This window comes from Amphibalanus amphitrite, unplaced genomic scaffold (genome assembly GCF_019059575.1).
Source record: "Amphibalanus amphitrite isolate SeventyFive unplaced genomic scaffold, NRLGWU_Aamphi_draft 002046F_arrow, whole genome shotgun sequence".
NCBI lineage: Eukaryota > Metazoa > Arthropoda > Thecostraca > Balanomorpha > Balanidae > Amphibalanus > Amphibalanus amphitrite.
Genome location: NW_024883539.1, coordinates 11,591 through 35,598, shown reverse-complemented (window position 1 = coordinate 35,598; position 24,008 = coordinate 11,591). Strand labels below are relative to the sequence as shown.

At 45.5% G+C, this 24,008-nt stretch overlaps 1 protein-coding gene across 2 annotated transcripts in view; it reads right to left on the bottom strand.

The window, feature by feature from the left end:
- Positions 1 to 21,143, bottom strand: part of LOC122376185 (protein FAM13A-like) — a 48,930-nt gene extending 27,787 nt beyond the window's left edge. The window contains exon 1 of one of the 2 annotated variants that reach the window (XM_043355916.1): positions 20,710 to 21,143. In XM_043355916.1, coding sequence (XP_043211851.1) covers positions 20,710 to 20,768 — 59 coding nt within the window. In that variant the 5' untranslated portion in view covers positions 20,769 to 21,143. Of the gene's footprint in view, positions 1 to 8,067; positions 8,674 to 20,709 lie in introns of those variants that run through there. The other variant, XM_043355915.1, reaches the window with a different exon arrangement.
- Positions 21,144 to 24,008: the final 2,865 nt, after the last annotated feature.

Sequence of the window (24,008 nt, the reverse complement as noted above, 5' to 3'; positions counted from 1 at the left end):
ACATAAATCTCCAAGCCAAGGTAAGCGACTCATTTGAGCTCTCACTCTCATTCTCTCTCACTCATTTGACTCATCTCACATAAGCATTCATTCATCCGAGAGGGTCATTCACCCCATGCACCCTGCGTACCCAGCGCTCAATCCGTCTAAATGGATCCCATGGGCCCCTTTACTCATGTCTACATCCGATTGCTTAAGGTTGGCTCGGCTCTGGCGCAGCGCCTAATAGCTGATGCTCATGTCTTGTAGTCTCAGAATTACCGTCGTTTAACGCGCTTATCGCCCCCAAAATAGACACCTAATCCGCCTCCAGTAGTCCCCAGATGCACCGAGTGCAGTTCAGTAAGAGCAGCCTCCGACGGCATCACCCATACATTCAGTGACCCGACCCATACAGCTAACACGATTACTCGGAAGGTCATGACCTTTCGAGGTACCCGAACGCCCCGGGCTAGAGCGGGGTCAATCGACCTAGCCCGGGGCGATCGAACTTGGCCGGGAGGTCGTGCAAACAACGGGGGCGATCTGGGTCACATGTATCACCTGAACGGAGACAAAACAGTGAGATTAGCGAAGAGGGAGAGGACAGCTTATCGTGAACGGAAGTCGGCATTATTTAGCAGGTGCATTGTGCGTGTTTGTTGATAACAGATTCCTGAGAAAACTTGGTTTATCAATCTTTTGATGGATTTCTACAAAGGTTTTGTCAATAGACAGATTCTCTTCATAGAGAAAGCCCAACTAGTGAAACCAATTTCGGACCAAACTCGTCGCACATGGTAAAAGGTCCACTCCATGAACCCAAATAGGATCTCGAAGTCCTTCAACTCCTCTGCCAAGATAGCGCGAGTCCAACTCGGTCAGTGGAAGATTACAATAACCTCATCCGCAGCCACGCAGGGCCTATTATCCGTCTGCGCGGCGTCCACAGTCAGACCCAGCCCCGTTACCGGTCACTGACTTGCAATACCGTCTTTCTCAATGGGGCAGCCGCATTCCTTGGCGCCTACTTTCATCTTCAACGATCAGGGTCGTTCCTGCGTACTTTTCCAGGGGCTCGCGCTGGGGAATGGAAAAGTACCGCTTGGACGCACGCCTTCCATGACCGCGCGGCAGCGGTGCTGGCGGCCGCTCCAACGCTCAGTATCGATCCGACAACTCCACGGTGGCTGGCGGACAGACAGTGACAGCCGCCGCCGCTTTTGAAACGCCCACGGGGTCCGGCAGGACGCCAGGAGCCGCAACTTATCACCGGACAGTTCTAGACAGAGCTCCAACAACAACACATCGCAAATCTCTCCATCTGGGGCATCGAGGAGCCGCGACCCTCACAATTACCGGGGTTACATGAGCAAGTAAATGCGTATCAGGAACGGATTTTCCTATTCGCTCACCATTGTAGTCCGTTTGTAATGCGTATTAACTCTGCTCATGTAACCCCGAGCAATAACGGAACGCCAGTGCATGGCCAGACGGTCGTTAGACGTTAGGCTTAGACCTTGGCCTCGAATTCCACAGAGGCCCGTAGTTGATTGACGGCGGATGAGCAGTAGCCAGTTCCTACACCCCCACAACGGTGGCAGCCAAAGGCATCGTTTGAGGCTCTAGTACCCCCACCCCAACCCTCGGCACCCCTCTTCAAGGCCGACTCGTTTAGACGATGGCCCTGGGCACTCGGCGAAGCATTGTGGGCGACCTTGGCGATCAAGGTCGGTCCAAATAGCAGGCGAGTTTGGCTGGAGCAGCCCCGCAGCTGCAGCTGCAGGGCCTTGGAAAGGGGAGCGCGGAGGCACTCTCGTCCGAGTTATTGCTGGAAGGAAAGATATTGCCAGGTTGCATGGCAGTGCTTCGCACATGGACTCACCATGCTCACTGCCTGGCATCCACATAGTCCCGTGCTAGTAGTAACATTATGGTGCATTGACACGAAGAATAAGATGTATATCGACTTAGCGCAGCGAACTGCACCAATGGCGTTGTCAAAAGTAGGTGCCTAGTTTCCACCGAAGCAGCGAATAAGATTACACCCGCAGCCACAGCCCCGTGGTTTTCAACGGGAACTGCCAGCAGCTGCGAGGCAAAATAGAGACATGCATAAAAGAATGCCGACTGGCGACCACGTTGAAATCACAACCGCAATGGGATACAGGAAACGGACCGGTAAACCCCACGAAAGATGTCTATGGCGGTGATAAGTTATCGGGTAGAGGCATGAAGGGCACAAAAATTACGAACGCGTCAAACGATATGCGATTCAGGAGCAGCAAATGCTGGTGCTTGGAGCATCAAATACTTAAAACCTAGCGTCAGTGATTTTAAAAGAAAATCGCGGCATTTACACAATTCATTATGAAACAACACTCCCTTATAGCATCAATTTCCACATAAAAATGCTCCGAAACTCATAAATATTCAATATAACGAAACAGCAATGCGTTTCATCCTCTAAATCTCAAAGGCATTAGGAACAAGTTCCCAAGTGCAGACTATTTGATCACGTACCTACATCAGTTCTCAAGTAAAGCGATAAGCCTTTCTTGGAACCGCCTGGATACATTTCCCATGTGAACCAGAACTCATTGGCTTCCAAAGGCCAGTAAACCCTGGTGCACTGGGTCTCCAAAGCCAGGCAGGTGTCCCGGGCTCGAGCGGCCAGGGAATGGGCAGTGGGCACCGTCGCGTTGCAGCAGCGCGCAGCAGAGTGCAAAGGTCACGGAAAGTTCAGGGGCTGAGGCCAGCCAGCCAGGTAGGGTGACCTTAGACAGGTACGGCAGTGATGTTACAAGGTCGCACTTGAACTGCACAGTGCACATTGACCAGAACCTAGCAAAAAAATATTATTTTCAATCAAAGATTCTTTATCATCATTGGACATTGTTCGGCTTTGTGAAAGAACAATGCTAAATGGCATCAGCCTTGACATATAACTAGATTTATCCCATTTCGATTTACCACGAATATTTGAAATTCATTTGAAAAGGAGCGCTGCAATACTTGGAATTGTTGCAAGCTATGCTAATTAGATCACATTGAACATATGCAGATTGCAGGCAGATCTTGTCCAGCCCGCATTTACACCTGCCACAACACAACACGGAAGTAAAATGTGCAGCTGCCATGTCAAACAGCCGCTGGTGTTGCCAGGAGGTAGTGATGGACACAAAGACATCGCGATGCACATGCATAATAAATCGGATCTGGGGCGTTCCAATGCAACATTATTGGGGATTTGGTCCAGCCGATGCAACTTAGAACACCCCTGTCCGGGTACCGGGGACACAGAAGATGACCGAATGACCCCCAGACATGGATGAATGACTATACAAGTTGGTCAACTCGTCAGAAAAAAAAAATACTGACAAACAGGAATGCCATCAGCCAGTGGAAAACGAGGAACTATGCAACCACACAGCATCCCTTCATTGGATCAATCATACCGTAATAGGAGGTGTACCAAAAAACGATATCGGTCTTCTAACGGCGGTTTCTATGACAGAAATAGAAACACTTACAGGTAATGAATGATAGAACAAGGAAGACGGATATTCTGCATATAGTTTCTCCCCTTGCCTTCTAGTTGAGCAAACATTCCAAGGAAGCAAAAATGGCCAAGAAATCACTGCAATCTTATCACCTGGCAAAAGTACTATACGGGTGGCGGTAAATAAGACGTTACATCACTGCAACAGTGCAACATGACTGAGGCCGTAGCGCAACGAAATGATGCGCATCGATTGACAAGCTTTGTGGGAACGAAGTTCAGGCCGTTTTGCGGCAGGTGATTCATCTTTTGCGCAGCAGACCACGGACAACAGATACGTGTGTTGATGAGGTCGCTACAAGCATGCAATCATGCTGTTACGTGGACTAAAGCTGCATCAAAGCGATGTTTCGTAACAGTTACAGATCAAAGTGCTTCTTGATAAAACATACTTGTGTATTTCTTGGATGACTTTGGAAATAAGTTCATACATCTTTCATTACGGTGGCTCTGCCCTTGTGAAGTCTTTCGTGCAAAAGATTGAGACTAAATGTATTTTGAAAAACCTGACTAAAGGCAGCATGATAATAAACTGTCAAGATTTCTATATATGTCTTTGACTATCAATTGGCGCTCACAGTAAAATTTCCTATTTTTGGATGTCACATTTCCATCCTAGCTAAGCCGGTTCCCCCTATCCTCGATATATGATTACAAAACTACTCAGGACGGAGATGTTCTGGGGTTTGTGGGAGCATCCGCGACCACTTGCGGTTCGTTGAGTGGGACGGGCCGTATCCGGCACTTTGAGCACGCAAACTTTACTTTGTTAAGTCTCTCAGTGACCTGGGATTTCCGCATCCGACGAGAGAGGTCAAGGCTGACGCAACAAGTTCGGCTGAACTAGGCCTCAAACTTTGTAAATCTGCCCATCCAAACTGGTGAAGCGAAGCTTTATTAAGACCAGCTTTAAATATTGAACATTTTAGTATACAGTTTCTGAAACAAACTAATCTCAAAAGTAAAATTTAACCACATTGGATGAAAATAACAAATACATCAAGAAAAAAAATAGTAAAATAAAATATTAATCTTATTAATTACAGATAAAACAAAACGGAAAGATAACGCGACATCATCATTCTCTGCCAGCGCTCTAAGCCGAGCTCTAGCCAGGACGGCAGGTCACCCCCTCCCCTCCCCTCTCCCCAAGGACGTTCCGTGGGCAGCGGGACACTGTGCACTGGGTCACCCAAGGTGCGTCCCCCTCCCCTCCCTCCCTCTCCCTCCAGTTGCATCAGCCTGCCTCTGGCCAGCCAAAAACGCGTCTCCGTCGCATTATTATCCTGGGCGAACGGGGGGGGGGGGGGGGCTGCGTAGCTGATATTGATAGCGACGAAGGCCGAAGGTAAAAAAAAAAAGATTGTATCGTGGAAACTTTGGACCGGTGAGTTTAGAGTCTCCGGTTGAGGTTACGGTTCGTTTAGTTCATCGCTTCGGCAGCCATAGCGCAAAAAGCAAGCGGCACATGCAGGATTCTGACGATGCAATACATTGATGTAGGGCGATCCAGGGTTGTATACGACTCAATCAATAGCAATCAATTCAATCACGACAAATCTGGGAAACCAATCAAATCAATCAAGTCAGAGCAGTTTTCGGGAATTGATTCAATCGACTCAAACGCGACAATGAAAGGAATCAATCAACTCAATCAAACGACTCAAACCAAGACATACATTAGGTTTTTTGCCCCACCAACTTGGAAAAGTGTCCATAGCAGTCGGGTGTACCTACCTACCTACCTACCTACCTACAGAAGAAACATTAAAATATTGTCATTTAAAATTATAAATTGCCATGCCATTCAAAGTTTCTATGTAATAAGGAAGGATACCTAGTGATCGACAGGTGGATCATGATATTGAGGTTCAATGGGTAGAATTGGAGCAGAAGTTTCATTTAATGGGTGCAAAATAACCCAGTAGTTGACTCGCCCCTTAACCCAAATCACCACCTTTCACCTAAAAGTTGTCAATTTAATTTTGGCCATATTCCAACTCAATTTACACTAAATATCAGATATTGCAGTTGAAAGTTGGCTGCTCGGATTTTGGCAGTGTTCGTGATTTGGCCATTTACCCTACACCATGTTTATTTTAATGGATAACATGCATCAATAACATATTAACCATAGGGAAATAGAAATAAATATCTTACCTGCATTGTGCATGTGACGGTTTCGGTTAGACAGAGACTGACGGGCAGCCTGAAAAATCTTTCCACCCAATGTGCATTTGAGACGTGGGATGTTGTCAGATTGGGAAGGAAGAGATTTGAAGTATTTAGCTGTCCACGACTCTGGACGTGGCATGTCAATGTTAGGCACCTATGTGAGGAATTCAAAACATTTCATTGCAATACAATTTGAAACTATTAGGACTGGGGGATAGGGATGAGGATTTAAAATATATTTAAAAGGAAATGGAGAGGACAGGGACTCTGGAACCACAGGATAAGTTAAGGACAAAGGAAGTAGGAACATAATGAAAACGTTTTGCCAATAAGTAATAAGTATGCTAAGCTTTTATAAATCCTTATTCTACGTCTTCTGATATTTTGGTAAGATGACGTCATTGATTATCATGTAGTATGGTAGATCATCATAAAATAAATCGGTTGTTCAACACCAAATTCGTTTTCATTATTATTTCATTTGATATAAAACCACTTAATAATATTCGGTAAAATATTTTAAGGAAAATGAAATATATTAAAAATGTTATGCTTAGGCTCTCAGGAGAAAATGATCAACAAACGTTCTGCTGCAAATTAAACAATGCAGCAAATTAGCTATTAATTAGGCACGTAAACGTAATTAGCGAGACGAAAACGGCGCTTTTGTTTCAGTTATTTTTGTAGGGGTTTCATATATTTATAGAGTTTAGTGGGTTGTTTCTGAGGAGATGTGGACTGTGGAGATGTGAATTATTAATTAATCACACTTTATTAGTATATAGGGCCTTGCACTTTATCATCTGGATTAAAAAAAAAAAACGTTTCCTGTTGAGTGCAGAAAGGTAGGTAGGTGCATCGCCAGGTTCTATCACCAGGATTGGTGCAGTTATTGCAGTTGAAAGTCAAAGTCGGCTGTTCATGTTTAGGCCCTGTTCTTTATTTGGCCATCTACCCCATATTGCACTTGTGATGACAAGCAGTTTTCAGTGTAGTTTTGTGATCTTTGATGTCATCAATTGGTGTCATTATTTTTCGTCAACTAAAACTTATTTGAACTTTCCATTCAATCGACTCAATCATACGAGTCACTCTAATTTTCGGGAATCAAATCAGTCAACCAGTCGCTAAAGTCAAACGAGTCAGTCAACCAGTCATCTCGAAAAGTCAATCGACACAATCCAATCAACTCAAAATACGCGTTGAAACAAATCAATCAATTCAATCGGCTTGATTGGTATACAACCCTGGGGCGATCTCTGCAATAGTCCTATCAAGTAAATAACAGACAAGTCTTCCGCATCAACAATGGCACATCGAGGCAAACAAACATCCATCAAAGTGGCCCCTTAGAACAACCCGCTCCTTGTCTTCAAACCAGGACAAGGGACTGAGACAATGTCAAGGACAGTAACAGAAAACGTCTGCAGCAAGTTTCCACAAAAACCACGCTGCAAGCTACAAGGTCACCGAAACCTTCACTGAAACGAAAAACTTGTCATCGCAGTCGCCCCTCAGCTTAGAGGATGAAAAAATGATGCAGCAGGTTATGATACTGATGCAAGTCCGCTGCCAGCATGATGCAACATCACACTTTAATCTGTGCTCATTCTGGTCACTCATACAAAAAGCATGAGTCTAGTTGAATGACAAATCACATCAGTCTGTTCCAAATATTTCATCATCTTCACACGTGTGGATAAAAACGCCAGGCGAAAGAGGTCGCCAGCCGCTCTGCCGCTTCCTCAGCGCAGCACGTAACCCAAGGCTGGGCTCAGGCGTGACAGCAGTAGCGGGGATGGGGAGGGGGAGGGGGCAGACAGGGGCGGGCACGAGAACTATTTCAGCTGTCGCTTCCCGAGGTCGCTGGTTTCGCAGAAAACCGGATCGGAACCTGCTTACAACCTGTTTTGAACCCTTGTTATTCTCTGCACGAGCTGGGTGACGAAACAGGTAGGCACGGCTGAGACGGATAAAATATCAGACTGACCTGTTTGTAGGGCTTGCACGTGGTTATTTTGCATGCCTATACGTGGCTCGTGGGTTGAAAATCCCTATGGCTATTTCTACGCAATATACCCACACATATCTTATACCGTCTTGGCAAAAGAAATGCTAGTAAACACCAGCGAACGTCCGAATGCCGTGGCCAAAAAGTTCTGCCAAAGAACAACAAACTGAACCTCCTGGATCCATTCATAAGGGACACAACCAAACGTTTTAGGCCAAACAATTCCCTTCTTTCAAAGCACTGCCACAAACATTTCATTTCAACCTCAACCTCCCGAGCCAGCCCATCACCTCTCCATTCCCACTCCCTAAATCCGCCACTGATCCACCACTCCTCTTACCTTTCCAGCACATACGGGACCGTCTCGTCGACGAACAGCATATCAAACGACAGGCTGGGTCCGAGATCGAGCTGCTCCAGAGCCTGCTCCAGGCCCTGGGGGTCGAGGACGCCCTCCATTTCGGCAGTCAGTGCAGACTGCTGCCGGCCACAGATTGGGCACATGTCCGTGCCGCCCCTCAGCGACCTCAGAGAGCTCTGCGCGACCTCAGAGACCTCAGGGAGTTGCGACCACGGCTTCGGGGGCTCTCTCACGGGGCTGAGATGTCTTTTCTACAGCCACACAGTCACAAGTTTGATCAGCAAGGTCTATCGATGCCTTCAAGGATCACCGATATGGAGTCTCACAACACTCTTCACTCCTCGGTCTCACAAAGCACTGTCCAACACTTCAGTAGTCCTCTCAAACCTTCTTCCTCCGAAATCTTCAGACCGTCTTGGGTATACGTCCGTCCCCAATACTCTCACTATCCAACTGGCACAAGCCACGCGGCCGGGCAGCCTCGACAATCGACGACGCCCCGGTCCGCGCAGCCGCCCTGGTGCTGCCGGCTGATGCAACAGCGCGCGCTGGCCCGGGCTGAACCGACTCGCGAGCCAGCCGCCCAGCCAGCCGCGTGGGGCTCGGGCTCTCAGGGGTGACGGCGCAGTGGGGGGGGGGGGGGGGGGCGTGCGCAGGCGGAGGGCGAAAACACCCCGGGTCTAGCGCGTGCCGGTGAGATATCGACCGGACGGGGAAGGAGGGGGGGGGGGGGGCGTGGGAGAATGATAGTAGTGGGAGGAGTCAGGTGTTTTCAGGGTCGACAAAAATGACACAGTTCCGATGATATCCCGCGCCCCACTGGGGGGGGGGGCTATTTATAGCCCCCCCTCCCGTTTTTCTGCAATAACTTCCAAACCGCTTGACGGATCGACGCCAAACTTACAGTGCCTTCGGCTGCATCAATTTGACACCTTGTGTCAAAATTTGAACTTCGTAGCTACCATAGGTCGACCGGAAATGACGTCAGAGTGACGTCATGTTCGTCTGATTTCGACGCAAAACATTGAACCACGGCAATCGCTCCCAAGAGCTCAGTTTTTAAGCTAGATCCAATTTCTTTGCATGAAAGGACTCAGAATTGACCGCGCTATCAAACTGCTATCTGGAATTTTCAAAATTTTGAAAATTTCGAAAAGCTGATATAATAATATTCAAAATTTGTATTTTTATACTTTTTTCAAAAAGTTTTTGACTTTTCGAAAAAACCGGAATATATGTGACAGAACGCAAGATTATGACTAACTCTAGCAAGTTTTAGCTAAATATCTTCAAAAATGGCCAAGTTATACGCATTATTGCAAAAAATTCACAATTATTAATTTTTCAAATCAATTTTTCAGCACGTATTTGACATCGTACGCCAATATAAATGGCACCATCGTGTTCCTGAGCTCAAACTGCATCCAATAGATACCTTTTTTGTTGAAAAATTTTAACTTCAAAATTTGACCTTTTTTGACCTGAAAGTGACCTGACCTAAGCTAAATTTGACTCAAAATGACCTCGAATGACACAGACGACATCAAATTCGAAATCTATGACCTAAATGGACCATAAAACATGTGTCACGTGACCGACGCATGATAAAATATTTTCGTGACCTGTGATGACCTGACCTTGACCTGAAAATCAAAGTAAAAGCTTGGTACCCTCAGGGTATCTAGAGCATCTGTTTAAGAGTGTGTGTACCAAAAATGAGCCTGATCTGACTTGTAAGACGGCGGCCAGTGCCCAAGATGTGAACAAGCCAAAATGCTAATAATTTTTACTTTGACCTGACCTGTGACGTCATCGGTGACCTCGAGGTCAATGAAATTAAGTTTGGCTCGACAGTTTTTCCGGGGCTATCAGACGCCGTTTGAATTTTGACGATCGGCCCAGTAGTTTCGGAGTTAGGAGGGGGGGCTATGAATAGCCCCCCCCCCCCCCCCAGTAGGGCGTGTTATACACAGACCCCAGTGGGGCGCGGGATATGCTTTACGCAGTAGCGCGGAAGCTGGGGCATAAGTTTCTCCGTCGAGGGGGATAGGGTGGCCTTTTGAAAGACGGTAAAAAAGACGGAAATCAATGATGAAAGACGACTGGTTCAACGATGCTACAAAATCAGAATCCCACACCTTATGTTGGTAACCTGGCCTGTCGATATACGCAGTTGCATCCTATCTCATGTGTCATGGAAGCTCGACACAGCTTCGATAAGGGCAATAATCCTTATACGAACAATCACATGATATCGTCTGAGGTTAATGCTCAAATAACCGTCGGCGATAGTACGTGCAATCTATAAAAAAGCTGATCTGATAGGCAGCCCATCACCGTGTATGATCATGAACAATGAGGCGCAATCAGTTAACCCGCGAGTTGCTGGGGGGGGGGGGGGCGTTAAACGCCCCCACTTTTTTCGCCGGGCCATAGCATAAAAACGGCTTGGCACCTGTAGGGAATTGATTGAAGTGTATTGTGACAAAGTTTCAAACAAATCGGTCGGAAAAATTTTGAGATATCGAGGTTTTAGTGACGTCATGATTTCTGAGTTTTCGACCAAAAACGGCATATGTTCAAAAAATCATATAAAATCACAGAATAGACATACAGACATGCCGTAAATGCCATTAGACTGCCAATGCCATGAACAATCAAATGACTATCTTCGATTATTGATTATCGTTCCGCATTTTCCAAAATCTTGAACTGAATCTTGGCAATTTCTCGTGACTTTTTCACGACCATGATACATACATTTCTTAAATTGAACTTTTTGAGCCAAACACGTACACATATGATAAAATGAATGTCACCATCGTGTTCTACGCCCCAAATTACCCATAAAACATGTGTCACAAGCTGCAAATATCAGTTTTGATTTTCGGGGATATTTGCCTACCCTGTTGACCTGACCTTGACCCTGACCTATGCTTGACTGACCCCTACATGGAGCTGACACTCTTGTAGGCCTTATATGATGGACTGTGCACCGTTTTGACAGAGTTTATGACGAGAAGCGCCCATTGCGAAGTCCTGAAGTCCATGCTACTGAAAGCCCGATTTCGGGTGTTTGACCTGACCTTGACCCGACCTGTGACCTCAAAATTCAACTTTAAAGTACTCATCTGAAGCGTCTCGTCGCGTTCTTTCGTTTGCCGCCTCGTGCGTTTCGCTGCGCCTATTGGTTCTCGAGTTATCGGCTGGGGGCGTTTAACGCCCCCCCCCCCAGCAAACGGTGGGTGGCGAAATACCCCAGCAACTGCCGGGTTAATATTGCATGTTACAATGTTGCCATTTCAGATACCGTAAACCGGGGTGAGTTGATATGGATTTTGAGGTTTTTCTAGATTTCTTTAAAAACCACATTCATTTACGGAATTCTTTTTGTGCCAGTTTCATGGCACATGCCTTGGTGAGGCAATCAGCAAAAATGAATAAAAAATGTATATATTAAGCCCATTTTTTAAAACGCCAAAGTTCATATCAACTCACCACCCCCCAGGGGGTGAGTTGATATGGTTTTGGATTTTTCAAAATTTCTCGGCTAAAGAAGCTCAGAGGTGAGTTGATAAAATGCCAGTGTTAAAAAAAAGATGAGAGAACACATCCTGAAAGAAACGATCAGAAAAATGGTAGTAGTTTGGCAGCAGACCTCACATTCATGAAAACGCAATCATGTCCAACACAGCGCTATCAAAATGGCTTGATTTTAGCAGCATCATTTTTTCGCTTTATGATACTTAGTTTTACTTAGAACATTCTGAACTTGGCTAGTCACGTGTCCTCAAGCCAACGGTATCAAAACTGGCAATATATTTTGGAATTACAAGTGTATTTTCTTGTAGTTAAAACACATTGTCAGTTGCGGGTCAAGGTTGATATGCCTCTGACAGAGATAATAGATTGATTTGAAATGAAAGAATACATATACTTCTGAGCTTTTGTTGACTGGTAGTCAACAAAATATTAATGAATAAAAGGGAAGCGAATCTAATTCGGACTGTATTCTATGAGGTGAAATAACCGACATAAAACAGAATTCGGCATCAAAAGCCAAAATTAACCCTCGCACTTATAGGCGGGCGAACGGACCACCTCGGCTTTTCGCACATAACTCGCCCCAAAAAGCGGCCGATCGCGACGAAACTTTCAGTACCTCTCGAATTTATCAATTTTACACATGTTCTAAAGAATTCATGACCCTGACTCAAATGGTTTTTGACTTGTGACCTGATCCTCGAGACCATGCTTGGCCGGAATCGCGATTTGGCGTAGTCGGCTCACATTATCCGCGCATTTCCAGTCTTTTTGTGATTGTAACGTCCAAACATGTAAATGATGTTGGTCCCACGCAGTATTGTGGGTGTCAACTGTCAAGGTCACCTGAAGGTCAGGTCAGGTCATTGACCTTTGGTGACCTCGGTTCACTTTTTGGAGCTTTACATGTTTCTAGGGTAGTTTTTCGGGCCGATTTCGAATTTAACATGAATTTGATCATTTACGAAGTAGTTTTAGTGCCTTCGTAACATGTTACGACACCGTCAGTGGTAGTTGACACTTGACACTCCCTACATGGATAGCCGGCAGGACACCTACTGGTTGACCTGACCTGACCTGGCCTAAATGTACGAAGACATCTGTGATCAAAACTAACATGACATTCGTGATCAGCAACAGCCAAAAGATAATAAACTCGCTTTACGAACTTCAAATAACCCCCTATTTTCCCGACTTCTGGGTAATTGACCTGGCCTGGAAGGTTAACCAATGACCTAGGACCTTAAAGTTGGTTATCATCAGCTTCCTCGCGTCTCGGGCAACACGCTCATTTTTTTCTGCGAAGCTCTAGCTCCACCAGGGGCCAAACGACGATGGGATTCCAACGGACCCCCCCCCCCCCCATACGTTAAACGCTGGCAAAACACGAATACGGACGAGGGCTAAAACACCAGTCAATTTCTTTATATTGTTTGTTCCATTTCATTTTGTCACTCATTCTCGGTTGGCAACTGCCAAGCAGGAAAACTAATCAGTTTCACGAGATCAGAATTCCCGCGCTGTTAGCCATACAGAAACGACAGTTCTGTCATTTTCGAAACTACGAATAATTATAAATTTTTTTTTAATCTGTATGTATATAGGTGTTCTATAGTGTTCCTTGGTAGCTTGTAGGGAGCCACCTTGAGACTTGACAGGGAGTTGTGCTGTGCCTTTTGCATGTTAGGTATGTCCACAGAAAAAAAAACTTTGGGGTCACTGATGTTAGTTGTCGGACCTTCGTCCCCGTCTTGAGTTGAGATGTTAGTTGCACAACGCTTCGGCCAGTTACTCTCCGGCCGTCGTCACTCGTCAGGTGTTCTTTGACCCTCAGAAGGACCTGGATGTTGGTGGCGTTGCGCCGTACGCGTCAAACAGTTCGAAAGCTCCTGTAGTCAGCGGGAATCGAACTCGGGTTTCCCCGGCGGTGATAGTCCACGGTTCTAACCACTCCACTATCGAGGCAGATTAGACTGTGGCCGGAGAAGTTACTGGCTGAAACGTTGTGAAACTAACATCTCAACTCAAGACGGGGACGAAAGTCCGACAACTAACATCAGTGATACTAACGGGCCTCGTCTTAAGCATTCAGAAAAAAACTAAAGCTTTTGGGGGTTGATGGAATGATGTGGGGAAAGAAAAGGAGAAGAGTTGGTGTAATTGACTTTGTCTTACCTGCAGACCCATATTTCATGCTAATTTGCATGCATACCAGCCTGGTATCAGCTTTTATCATGCATATCAACTCACCACTTGATGGCATATCAACTCACCACCTGTCACTTTTCTTAAAATTATAAAAAAACGTTGTTATAGGTGAAACCCAAAACTACCTGGGATCAACAGTAAATTGATGGTAGTTTCTTTCCCAGTGCATATTGTTCCATGAATATCCACCGTCTTTGCTGTAGGGTGGGGACTTTTCCTTAGTTTCAAAATCAGAAGAAAAAAAGGACTTTGAAAAAAGTAATGTGCTAAGAAGGCACTGCACCACATGCATGCCTTTCTCAGCTATATGCATCACTTATTGGTTGCTTCACTTCACAGAAAAAAATAAAACTGAAAATTGGTTTACAAATGGATGAGCAGCACACATTTTAACATTTTTCGAGCAATTTATATCAACTCACCACCCCATATCAACTCACCCCGGTTTACGGTACTACGATTTATGTTGTCTGCAGGAGCGTGTGAGCCATCAAAAGTGCTAGCGAGCGAGCAGCAAAAAAACTGTTGTCTATTGATTTTGAAGGCATTAGCCCTGTGACACTTCTGGCTAGACATGGAAAAGTGAAGCCTATATGAGCGAATCCCCATGGCTAAGCAGCTCACCTAACTGCGCAGATGGCAGAGGCCTTCTAAATGGAGAAACCATGTAGGACACCATATGTGTGGGCTAAAATTAGCCGTTTATGCAACAAACGGTGTATATCGGTCATCAATGTAATGTGCAAAAACTATCAATAAATCAACCTTACCATCCATTTGAGGTGATTATCACGCATTAAGGTGCATGAGCCAAATCATTTAGCTAAATGCATCAAATGTCAAAGACATCCGATATCGCTCAACAACAAATAAATATACACACTACACTACACATATGTCTCAACAAAAGAACAACAACTGTGCTTAGACCCATGTCAACCGCTGACTAGTGAACTCGCCATTACATCAGACCTGTCCCTGCGTACTTTGGCCACCTAGCACGGCGTACAACGCCTACTTGTACTGAGTTCAGGTGTCCGTGTTACACACTTGGCACTGACCATTTCTGTTCGTCGGACCAAAGTTCTCTGATTTAGCCTGGTGATAAGGAGAGGAAGCCTTATATGGGCCTCAAAACACGTTTTCTAACACGTGACTCATGGGAGGAACCAGAGTCCAGACTTATTTCAATTGTATTATTTGAAGACAACTACGTGAGCTGTGTGTGTGTGTGTGTGAGAGAGAGAGAGAGAGAGAGAGAGAGAGAGAGAGAGAGAGAGAGAGAGAGAGAGAGAGAGAGAGAGAGAGAGAGAGAGAGAGAGAGAGAGAGAGAGAGAGAGAGAGAGAGAGAGAGAGAGAGAGAGAGAGAGAGAGAGAGAGAGAGAGAGAGAGAGAGAGAGAGAGAGAGAGAGAGAGAGAGAGAAAGGGAGAAAGAAAACAAAGAAAGAAAGAAAGAAAGAAAGAAAGAAAGAAAGAAAGAAAGAAAGAAAGAAAGAAAGAAAGAAAGAAAGAAAGAAAGAAAGAAAGAAAGAAAGAAGGAAAGAAGGAAAGAAAGAAAGAAAGAAAGAAAGAAAAGAAAGAAAGAAAGAAAGAAAGAAAGAAAGAAAGAAAGAAAGAAAGACAGCCACAGTTGCGGGGGATGTGAAGGAGATTGAATACGTAAGGATTACAAATGGTTTGCAATGCTAATCGCAATAGAAAATGTTTCGGGCATATTGGTAGTATAGCTCTACTTCGGTGGAGTCGGACACTTAGCCATGCTTTCAAGGGTTCTTAAAGACGTTACTTCCCCAAGCATACGCCTGGCACCTGCGTATAAGCCAAGGTATAAGCTTATTCTTCGTGCGCGTGCAGACGTCTATTCATGACATTCTTCTAAAGTATTGGGCACTGATGGAACTCAGGTGGGACAGCACAGGGTATCAGTTCAACAACGCAGGAAAGAGGTGATTGTTACTGCCACCTCTGATGTTCGTCCGCCCCATAATGGAAGGAGGTGCCGCATAAGATAAGATAATGGAATAAAAGATAAGGCGTACGATATGATATCATCGTATTTGAACGAGCGAGCTCAATGTGTTCAAATAGACCAAACAAGATCTAAAACAGTATCAATAGATATGGGAGTCCCGCAAGGATCTATCCTGGGACCGCTCCTGTTTATTTTATATATAAACGATTTTCCGAACATTAGCAAGGATTTTACTGCATATTTGTATGCAGATGATACAGCAGTCTTCATGGAGTGTGAAAATGAAGCAGATTTACAAAGTTCCATCGATGCCATTATGCCCAAGATATCCGAATGGTTTTCTGCAAACCAGCTATCAGTTAACACAGATAAAACCTTGTACCAAATATATTCAAACAAGAAAAACAGACAGGATGTAATGCTGAAACTAGGAGGTGTCGAAATTCAAAGGACTGGAACTGTTAAATACCTTGGAATGTTTATTGATGAAGATATGAAGTGGAACACACACATTAACAAGCTATGTACCGTGCTGTGTAGAAATGTTGGTATGATTACCAAAGTAAAATATTTTCTAAGCAGTGACCATTTGTTTCTGCTTTACAATGCTTTGTTCTTATCGTATGTCAATTACTGTTGCTTTATTTATAGTAATACATACTCATCAAGCTTGTCAAAAATTGAAAAACTCCAAAAACGTGTTATAAGAGTTATAGATGGTCAGCCGAGGATGGCACATGCTGATCCAATTTTCAAAAAACTTAAGCTTCTCAAGATAAAAGACATTGGAAATCAGCAAATGCTACTCATCTTGCATAGAAAAATATGCAATAATCTACCACATGGAATAGATCGGATGTTCAGGTTTCATCCCATCGGCAGAAGCAATCGCTCTGCTAGACATTTTGAAGAAATATTTACTTACAAAAAGTATAAAAGGCAAACAATAGCATGGACTGGACCTAGAGTTTGGAATGAAATTATAACCCCCCTGTTTCCTCAAATTCAACATGTACCTCCTTCCAAACATACATTGAAAAGAATTGTAAAAGAGCGTTTAATTAATAAATACTGAGTATTGATAAACGCATTACTCACAGGCGATGTCTTTGACTTCTCATCCTATACCTACGCTACCATGCCTATGGTAATGAATATGTATATTTGCCTAGATACGTATACAAGTGTCTATAATGTATGTAGTATGTATATGTATAATTGCATGTGCATGTATTTGTACGTAAGTGTGAATGTTTATATCTTAGGTGCGTACCTACATTGATTAGGTACGCCCCGTGCAGTGTACATTGTGACAATTGACAAGTGTGACAGAAGTACACACAAGTGTGTAATGAGTAAGTGTATGACATTCTGTTCATGCCTACTCTTGTGCATAATGGCATTTAATTATGTTGAACTAAGTACACACAAGTGTGTAAGAGAATGAGAATGGACCTTGTTGCACACCTACACTGTTGGGTGTGCATCATGGCATTTTATCATGTTTGAATTGAGTACACACAAGTGTGTAAGAATATGTGCCCAAACTAGGGCGCATACCTACATTGGCTGGGTTGCATGATATCATTTATTTGTGTAAATGAGTGTGTAAGTGTGATGTGTGCATGATACTGTAATATGCCACCCCATCTGTTTAGCGGCCTGGGACCTTGGAGTGCCCGGCAACAAGCCTCGCTTCGTTGGGTGCTCTGGGAGCCCGGGCTACCTTGCTGCTGACATGCGCTGAATTTGACCAGAGTTTGATGATGACTTGGCTATGACTGTGGATCCCCCTCTAACTAACCTGCCCCAGTGGACTTTGACACTTTCCCCGGCGTGTGTGGGTGTTGTGAGTGTGATGGATGTGTGAGTGTGCTGATAAATTGGGGGCTTTCAGTAGTGGGCAGTCACCACTGATTGCAGTGTTGACTACTTTGCTTCTTTTTGTTCCCCTAATTCGTATGGCTTTCTCCCTTCTGCTTTTTTATGTTACATTTCATTTCCTAGCAGGGAGTGCCGCGACTTGCAATTTTAAGTTATTATGGTGTTAACGTAAGGTTCTGTGTGTCGCTGGGATAGAGGGAGGGGGCACTCCTGGTCACCTGATAATGGGTGGCGGCATAGGAAAAAAAAAATAAGGCAGGCTATCACCGAATCAAAGGACGTTGGGTACACCACAAACCACATATGTAGACTATGAGTAAAATACGAAAAGCTAGGTGCTGGGAAACGTTACTACTAGAAGGGGAACGGGAATAACTATCGTGGAATAAAACCAGCCGTCATTCTGACGCCAAATGTAGAACGAGCGTGCCTTATTCAACACGTCGGGCATTGAATATTCCGAAGCACTGGAAGGGTCATCGCTCCATCAGATTTCTCGGAGAAGCTAGTTTGGCTCCAGCTGACGGGTGCAGGAAGACCTTCCCTTCCTGAACCCGACAATCCCACAAGGACATTACCAGGACTTCATCGGTCTTCGGGGCAAACTGATTGGATCCAGCAGACCCTGAGGTCGCCGAGCCGCTTGAACTCATTCAGATGCAGGCTGTCAGGCTTCAGCAGGGGTGAGCTTGCATCATCTACCAATGAGAGACAGCCGTGTCTCTGCACCGACGGGGCCGAGCAGGGAGCACTAAAGACGCCAGATTGAAACACTAATGGCCTCTGGACTCCACTGTTTTCCCGAAGGAGGCGTTTACGATGTGAGAATCGGCGCTGCATGGTTTGTACGTTGCATGTTTAGTAAAGGATAAGCGGATTGTGAAAATAAGCGCAGGATGTAATCCGACAGCGTCTTGCAGATTTGATCACGACTGCTGACAAATAAAGCTTGGCTGAAAGCTGAATGCTGTAACTACGTACATATTCATGGCACGCCAGAAACTGAAGCTCAACAGCGGATAGTCATTCCCGTTCAATGATGACGGCGGTGATATTTGGGGTTGTAAGGCGCCCGCCGCCTGGGCTGGAAAAAATCGTCGCCAGCCTTCCGTAAAAACATGGCTAAAAACATGGCATGGCTTTGTAGCCTTTAATGGCTATGAATTATGATAATAAGGAAAACTCATACCACGACAAGCATTAAAAAAATGTTGAAAAGCAACGCCTTATTGCTAAGCAAATAATTGCCCACTCACTTTGGAACGATGTCATTTACTTCCGCTGAAAGACGAAACTCAAAAAAGCAGAAAACCAATTACAGTGCGCTCGACTGACTGGCTCGGGGCAATTAGTTCCTCCTTGGCCGGCAGCTAGCCGGGTTCAGGTGTTGGCATCCAATACAACTAATTTGGTTCGGGTGTCAGCGCTGGCTCAATTTGTCCCAGTCGAGCTGAAGAGAAAAGAGACAGAAGTCGAGGACGCGACCAGTAGCTGATTGATGCAACAAACCACAGTGTCTTCCTGTGTCCGCAGCCAGGAAGCCTTCCTGCCTTCCTGTCTTCGCAGCCAAGTTCAGGCAGCACAGTTGAAACTTCTTTTTAAAAAAATGCTCGCCAGTCGTGTCTTTTGATCGCCAGCTTGTCTTCCGACATACGTGTCATAAACAGTTTTACAACTTCAAAAAGTATGCATATAGGAAGGCTTTAGAGTTTTGATGCATCGACAAGCCATGCTATCCAAAAATCATATTGAGCCTCGATATAAAACCGGCATATAATGCCAATGGGCAACTATGATTAATTCTTGAATCATAATTGCCTGTAGCGCTGTGCGTATGTGCCATCGTGGTCATAAACTAAAACAAAAACAGGATCTCCTAGGACCGCTATCTACGCATTTCCAGCGTCACCGTCACCGCCCGAACGCACCGCTCACGTGAGAAGAAGCCCAGCCAACCCAAACAACTGCAGCGAAAATATCCCGGAAACCGCGACTACGACGTGAGGACGTTAACATCTCAGGGCAGCCAAACGTCTGGACGCCGGGCTTTGAGTCAAAGCTCAAAGGCTTTGATATTTGAGATCCGCACGCCCGGAATGACCAGAGGACGTCAAGGCATAAAGCGTGGTCGATACGCTTTCCAGAAAGGCCCAGTTGAATGTGACTGATATTTATCACGCAGAAAATACCATATTACTGATAAGGGACCATTGTCAAAAAGTAAGATTACAGGGGCAACGTCAATTATGTAGGCATTTCAATCATAATTCTAAAATAATTGTGCATATTGCTCAACCCCACGGGAACGTAAATAATTCATCATGCTAGATATCCTCTCCCGACTCCTTGCCAGACATTTATACCGTAATTTCATCATGCTTTCGCAGAGCCGTCCGGGGGCGTCACGGCCAACCTACTCCACGATGGACGTGTTTCCCCGCTGCCAGCTCTGATCCCGCGCCAGCTGGCACTGACGACACCCAGCTGCAGCTTCAGACTCGGTCCATAATGGTGAAAACGTGCCCTCCACCCGTCCCTCCGTCCTTTAATTTGAGTGCGCAGCCTCTCCGCTCAGATCTCAGACGTGTCGAGTCTGACTGACGCCAAGGTTTTCTAAGCCGTCTGATGCAACTTGAGTTCCCAAAAATATGTCTTATGCGTCACTGATTATGAAATACTGCTTTAAGCAGGGCGACTGCGCAAAAAGACTTACGATCCTCTAACTTGCACGCATAAGATTTAAATACTAATTCAGCACCCAAAGGCTAACTGACCAGTCCGTCATCAGAAATGACAAAAGCCGAATAATAAGCAATGCAGTTCCCTATTCAATTGCACCAAGTTTAGAAGAAGCAATGCAGTTCCTTATTCCATTGGACCAAGTTAAATTCATCAACAAGTTTGGTCCCGAATACAAAGACACGTAAATACTTCCAAAAATAAATGTAGAAGTCACCTTTGAATTATTGACCTGGACATTCATCAACCCATGTATGAATCATCCTCGCACTGACCTGGACTGATCACGGCACATCTCGTAGCACGGAAGTTCGAGTTCACCTGACAGACGCATAACACTGGTAACCTCCACCACAGGGTCACCAAAGGTCACCAGAGGGGCGCCAGAGGTCACCAAAGGAGGCCAGTCTTGGTGAAGTAGTGGAGTTCAGTGACTGTCACCAAGGTCCGCAGATATCACCAGAGTTCAGGTCAATGAAAGGCAAATGATAGTCCACCAATCTGACCAGGTCACCGAGGGGTTCACTGACTTCAAGTCAAACGGTGCAACTTTTGGAATAATTGACAACCAAAAGTGATTATCTCGAACGGCAAAGAAAGCCGACGAACGCTTCGTATCTTGACTCTTGCGAACCGAAGCAAGGCAGGCTTGTTCGCCTCAGTCCGAATCGCTCAAAACACAATGTTGACTGACGTCAAGACCACAGCCGACTGACAGGTGCCTGTGCCCTCCTACTAACCCACAGGGGCCGCGTTATCATCTGCCGGTTCTCCTATCTGTCTGTCCGAGGTCAAACAAGGCGGGCGCGCAGGGCCAGGGTCATCCAGCCGGGTCAAAGGACGAGAGGCGCCACTTCACCTGGGCTACTTGGGTACCCGTGTACCGGGGGCATGGGCGATCGCCTCACGGCACACAGTAATGTGTGTGATGAGAGGTGCAGAGGCGCTGTTGCTAGTTGCAGGCGACAAGGGCGTTTTAAGTGGAGAAGGCTGTTTGTTGTGTATTGTTTAATGAGCTAACATAGCAACCGAAGAGTCTCAAATGGATACAATGCATGAGAGAAATACCCAAAGCAACAGGAGATAAGAGACACATTGCTCAGTGCTCAGGCATTTATGATAATCCCCTTCTTGCGAAAACTAATAGTGCAACTGAATAAAACTGCAAAGCCGTCCGCCGGTAAACCACCAGAGGTTCAGACAATCCACTGTTTGCTCCTTCACCAGCGATTTACCGTAAGCGTCGCACTTGACTGCACCACAGTAGCCGACAATACCAGCTTACTCAAGGACCAAGGCATTGGCAAGGCCAAACATGCGACGTAGACCACTCGCCGCTCTAAGCCCCGTGGAAAGTGATCAATCCACTTCACGATGCACGCCAGTGCAGGGAAACCAAGGCCAGCTTTGTCCTTATGTAGGTGTGATTCACCCTAAAGCTAGTTCCCACTGCCGGCACGACATAAAATATTCCGTGGTACCACTATGGCATCGTAACTCATCAAGAAAGAAACCGAAATTCTCATCAATTTTTTATGTTAACTGACAGGCAGTCCCGTAGAAAGTTATCACCCCAGGAAAATCGCGAAATCCTCACCGGGATCTCGCAGATAACTGAGAAAAAATCCTCTTTTCTATCATCCTCGTTCTTGTCCTTCGGCATCTGTCCTCGACATTTCCCTACCTCCCACTGAGAAGGACGAAGGCCTCTGTCCGGTCAAGTAGCCCTATTTGAAGTACATACATCTCCCTGTTCTGCTCAGGGCACCATCAAGCACTCCACCACTGATGACCTCTGGGCCTGATATCAAAACCACTACCAGATGTGACGCACAACATAGCTCGGTGACATTCAAAAGTCACACACCACTTGAAAAGGACGAGCTTAGTCACGCCATAGTCTCTGGCGGAGTTCTGTAAATAAAATAAAATTCCAGGGTCACGTCTTCTCCAGATGATGCGCAGTGCGCACAGAAGCTGGAGATGACGGTGATTGGTGACATTGAAATTGCTTTATCAATTCTGCATTCACTACCATAAAGTGGAAGAGGACGGGCGGAAGGACGGAAGCGGAAAAATATTAAATGAGGAACCAAAAACTTTAGCAGAGGAAATGATACTTTTAACCAATAAAGGATTTAACAAAAATATGATGCACACCGAGCAGCACCATATCACATTTTGCAAAAACGCATAAAATATGCTTGAAAATGCTACATGCTTGAAGCAACGGAGCTGTAACAAACATCATTATAAAAACCAGCTTAGTCACTTTCTCCGCACATTGTAATCCGAAATCTCCCTCTCACTGAAAACAAGTCAAATCGACAGATCTGAATGATAACCCCAACAGGTCACTTTCTTCTCCAGACTGCATAGTGCATATACTACCTAACCTAACGCACGGTTCCGGGTGGGTTATTCACCCTAAGCGGTTGCACCACAGCGTCCCAGTTCTGTGTGTCTAACTGTGAGTTGTTTTCGTCCTGTCTGCTCGCTGCTGCGTAACCAGATATTCGAGATCGGGGTTCCACCAAGAGCCGCCCTTTGTTGGATCATAAGATGGCGGATTTGTGAAACAACGGGAAACATCCAATCGGCCTTTGTGGATAAGGACGTGCCAAAATTTTAGTCATTTTAAGTCAGCAGTCAGCACAAAAGGAAAAAAGTTTCATGTGGTCACCAAGTCTTGCATTCATGACGGTTTTCAAAAGGGAATTGGAGCCAATGAAATGATTTCCTATAATTGGTATCACATGGTTTTCAAAGAGGACATAATTGATCATGCTTGCACGAGCATCAGCAGCGGTTGCCACGCCGACAGACAAGTCCATGAGTCACTATACTTATCTAACTTGGTTCATCGTCAACAGACATGAATCATTGGAAGGCTCATTAGTCATTATTATCATCATGCAATGTTAAGGGCTGAGGCATTCGAGCCCCCGGGCGATATCCTTCCTTGTTGCTGATAAGCCGGTTAGAGACTATGGCGGACGAGATTGAGACAAAACTGTGAGACGTAAGCAAATAAAATATATCCTGAAATAGTCTGTGAAAGCGACAGCGTAGCGTCAGTTCGAGATAGCGCTACTGGATGGAAAATATTTGACAGCCGGTTTATGGAAATAATAATGGCAATAAAAATAAAAATCACCCCAATTGTTAACATTGAGTTAAAGTGACATCACACATCGTGCCATCACATGTACCGGTCTCCCTTTTATGGCATTGAGTATACGGCGCACTGAGTCACCAGCCAGTTTGAGTAACTGACAAGTTTGTCCAGTGTCCACCCGGTCAACTTTGACCAGCCGCCCCAGCCCCCGCCACTGCGCAGTCGAGTGGGGACCGGAGAGGGCCGGAAGCATCCAGCGTCCGGCGAGCCGGGCCAGCTGACTGGCCAACAGGCAGACAGACAGACAGACAGCCTGTTGCGCACCGTTCTGGGTGATGCAGGCAGTAATGGGTCTTCCCTGGGATGTGGTGACGTAGGGCGCGACAGTAAATAGCAATACAACATAGGATAAAATAAAAACAATAAAAACGCCATAAAGTTCACGTCTACGTCCTT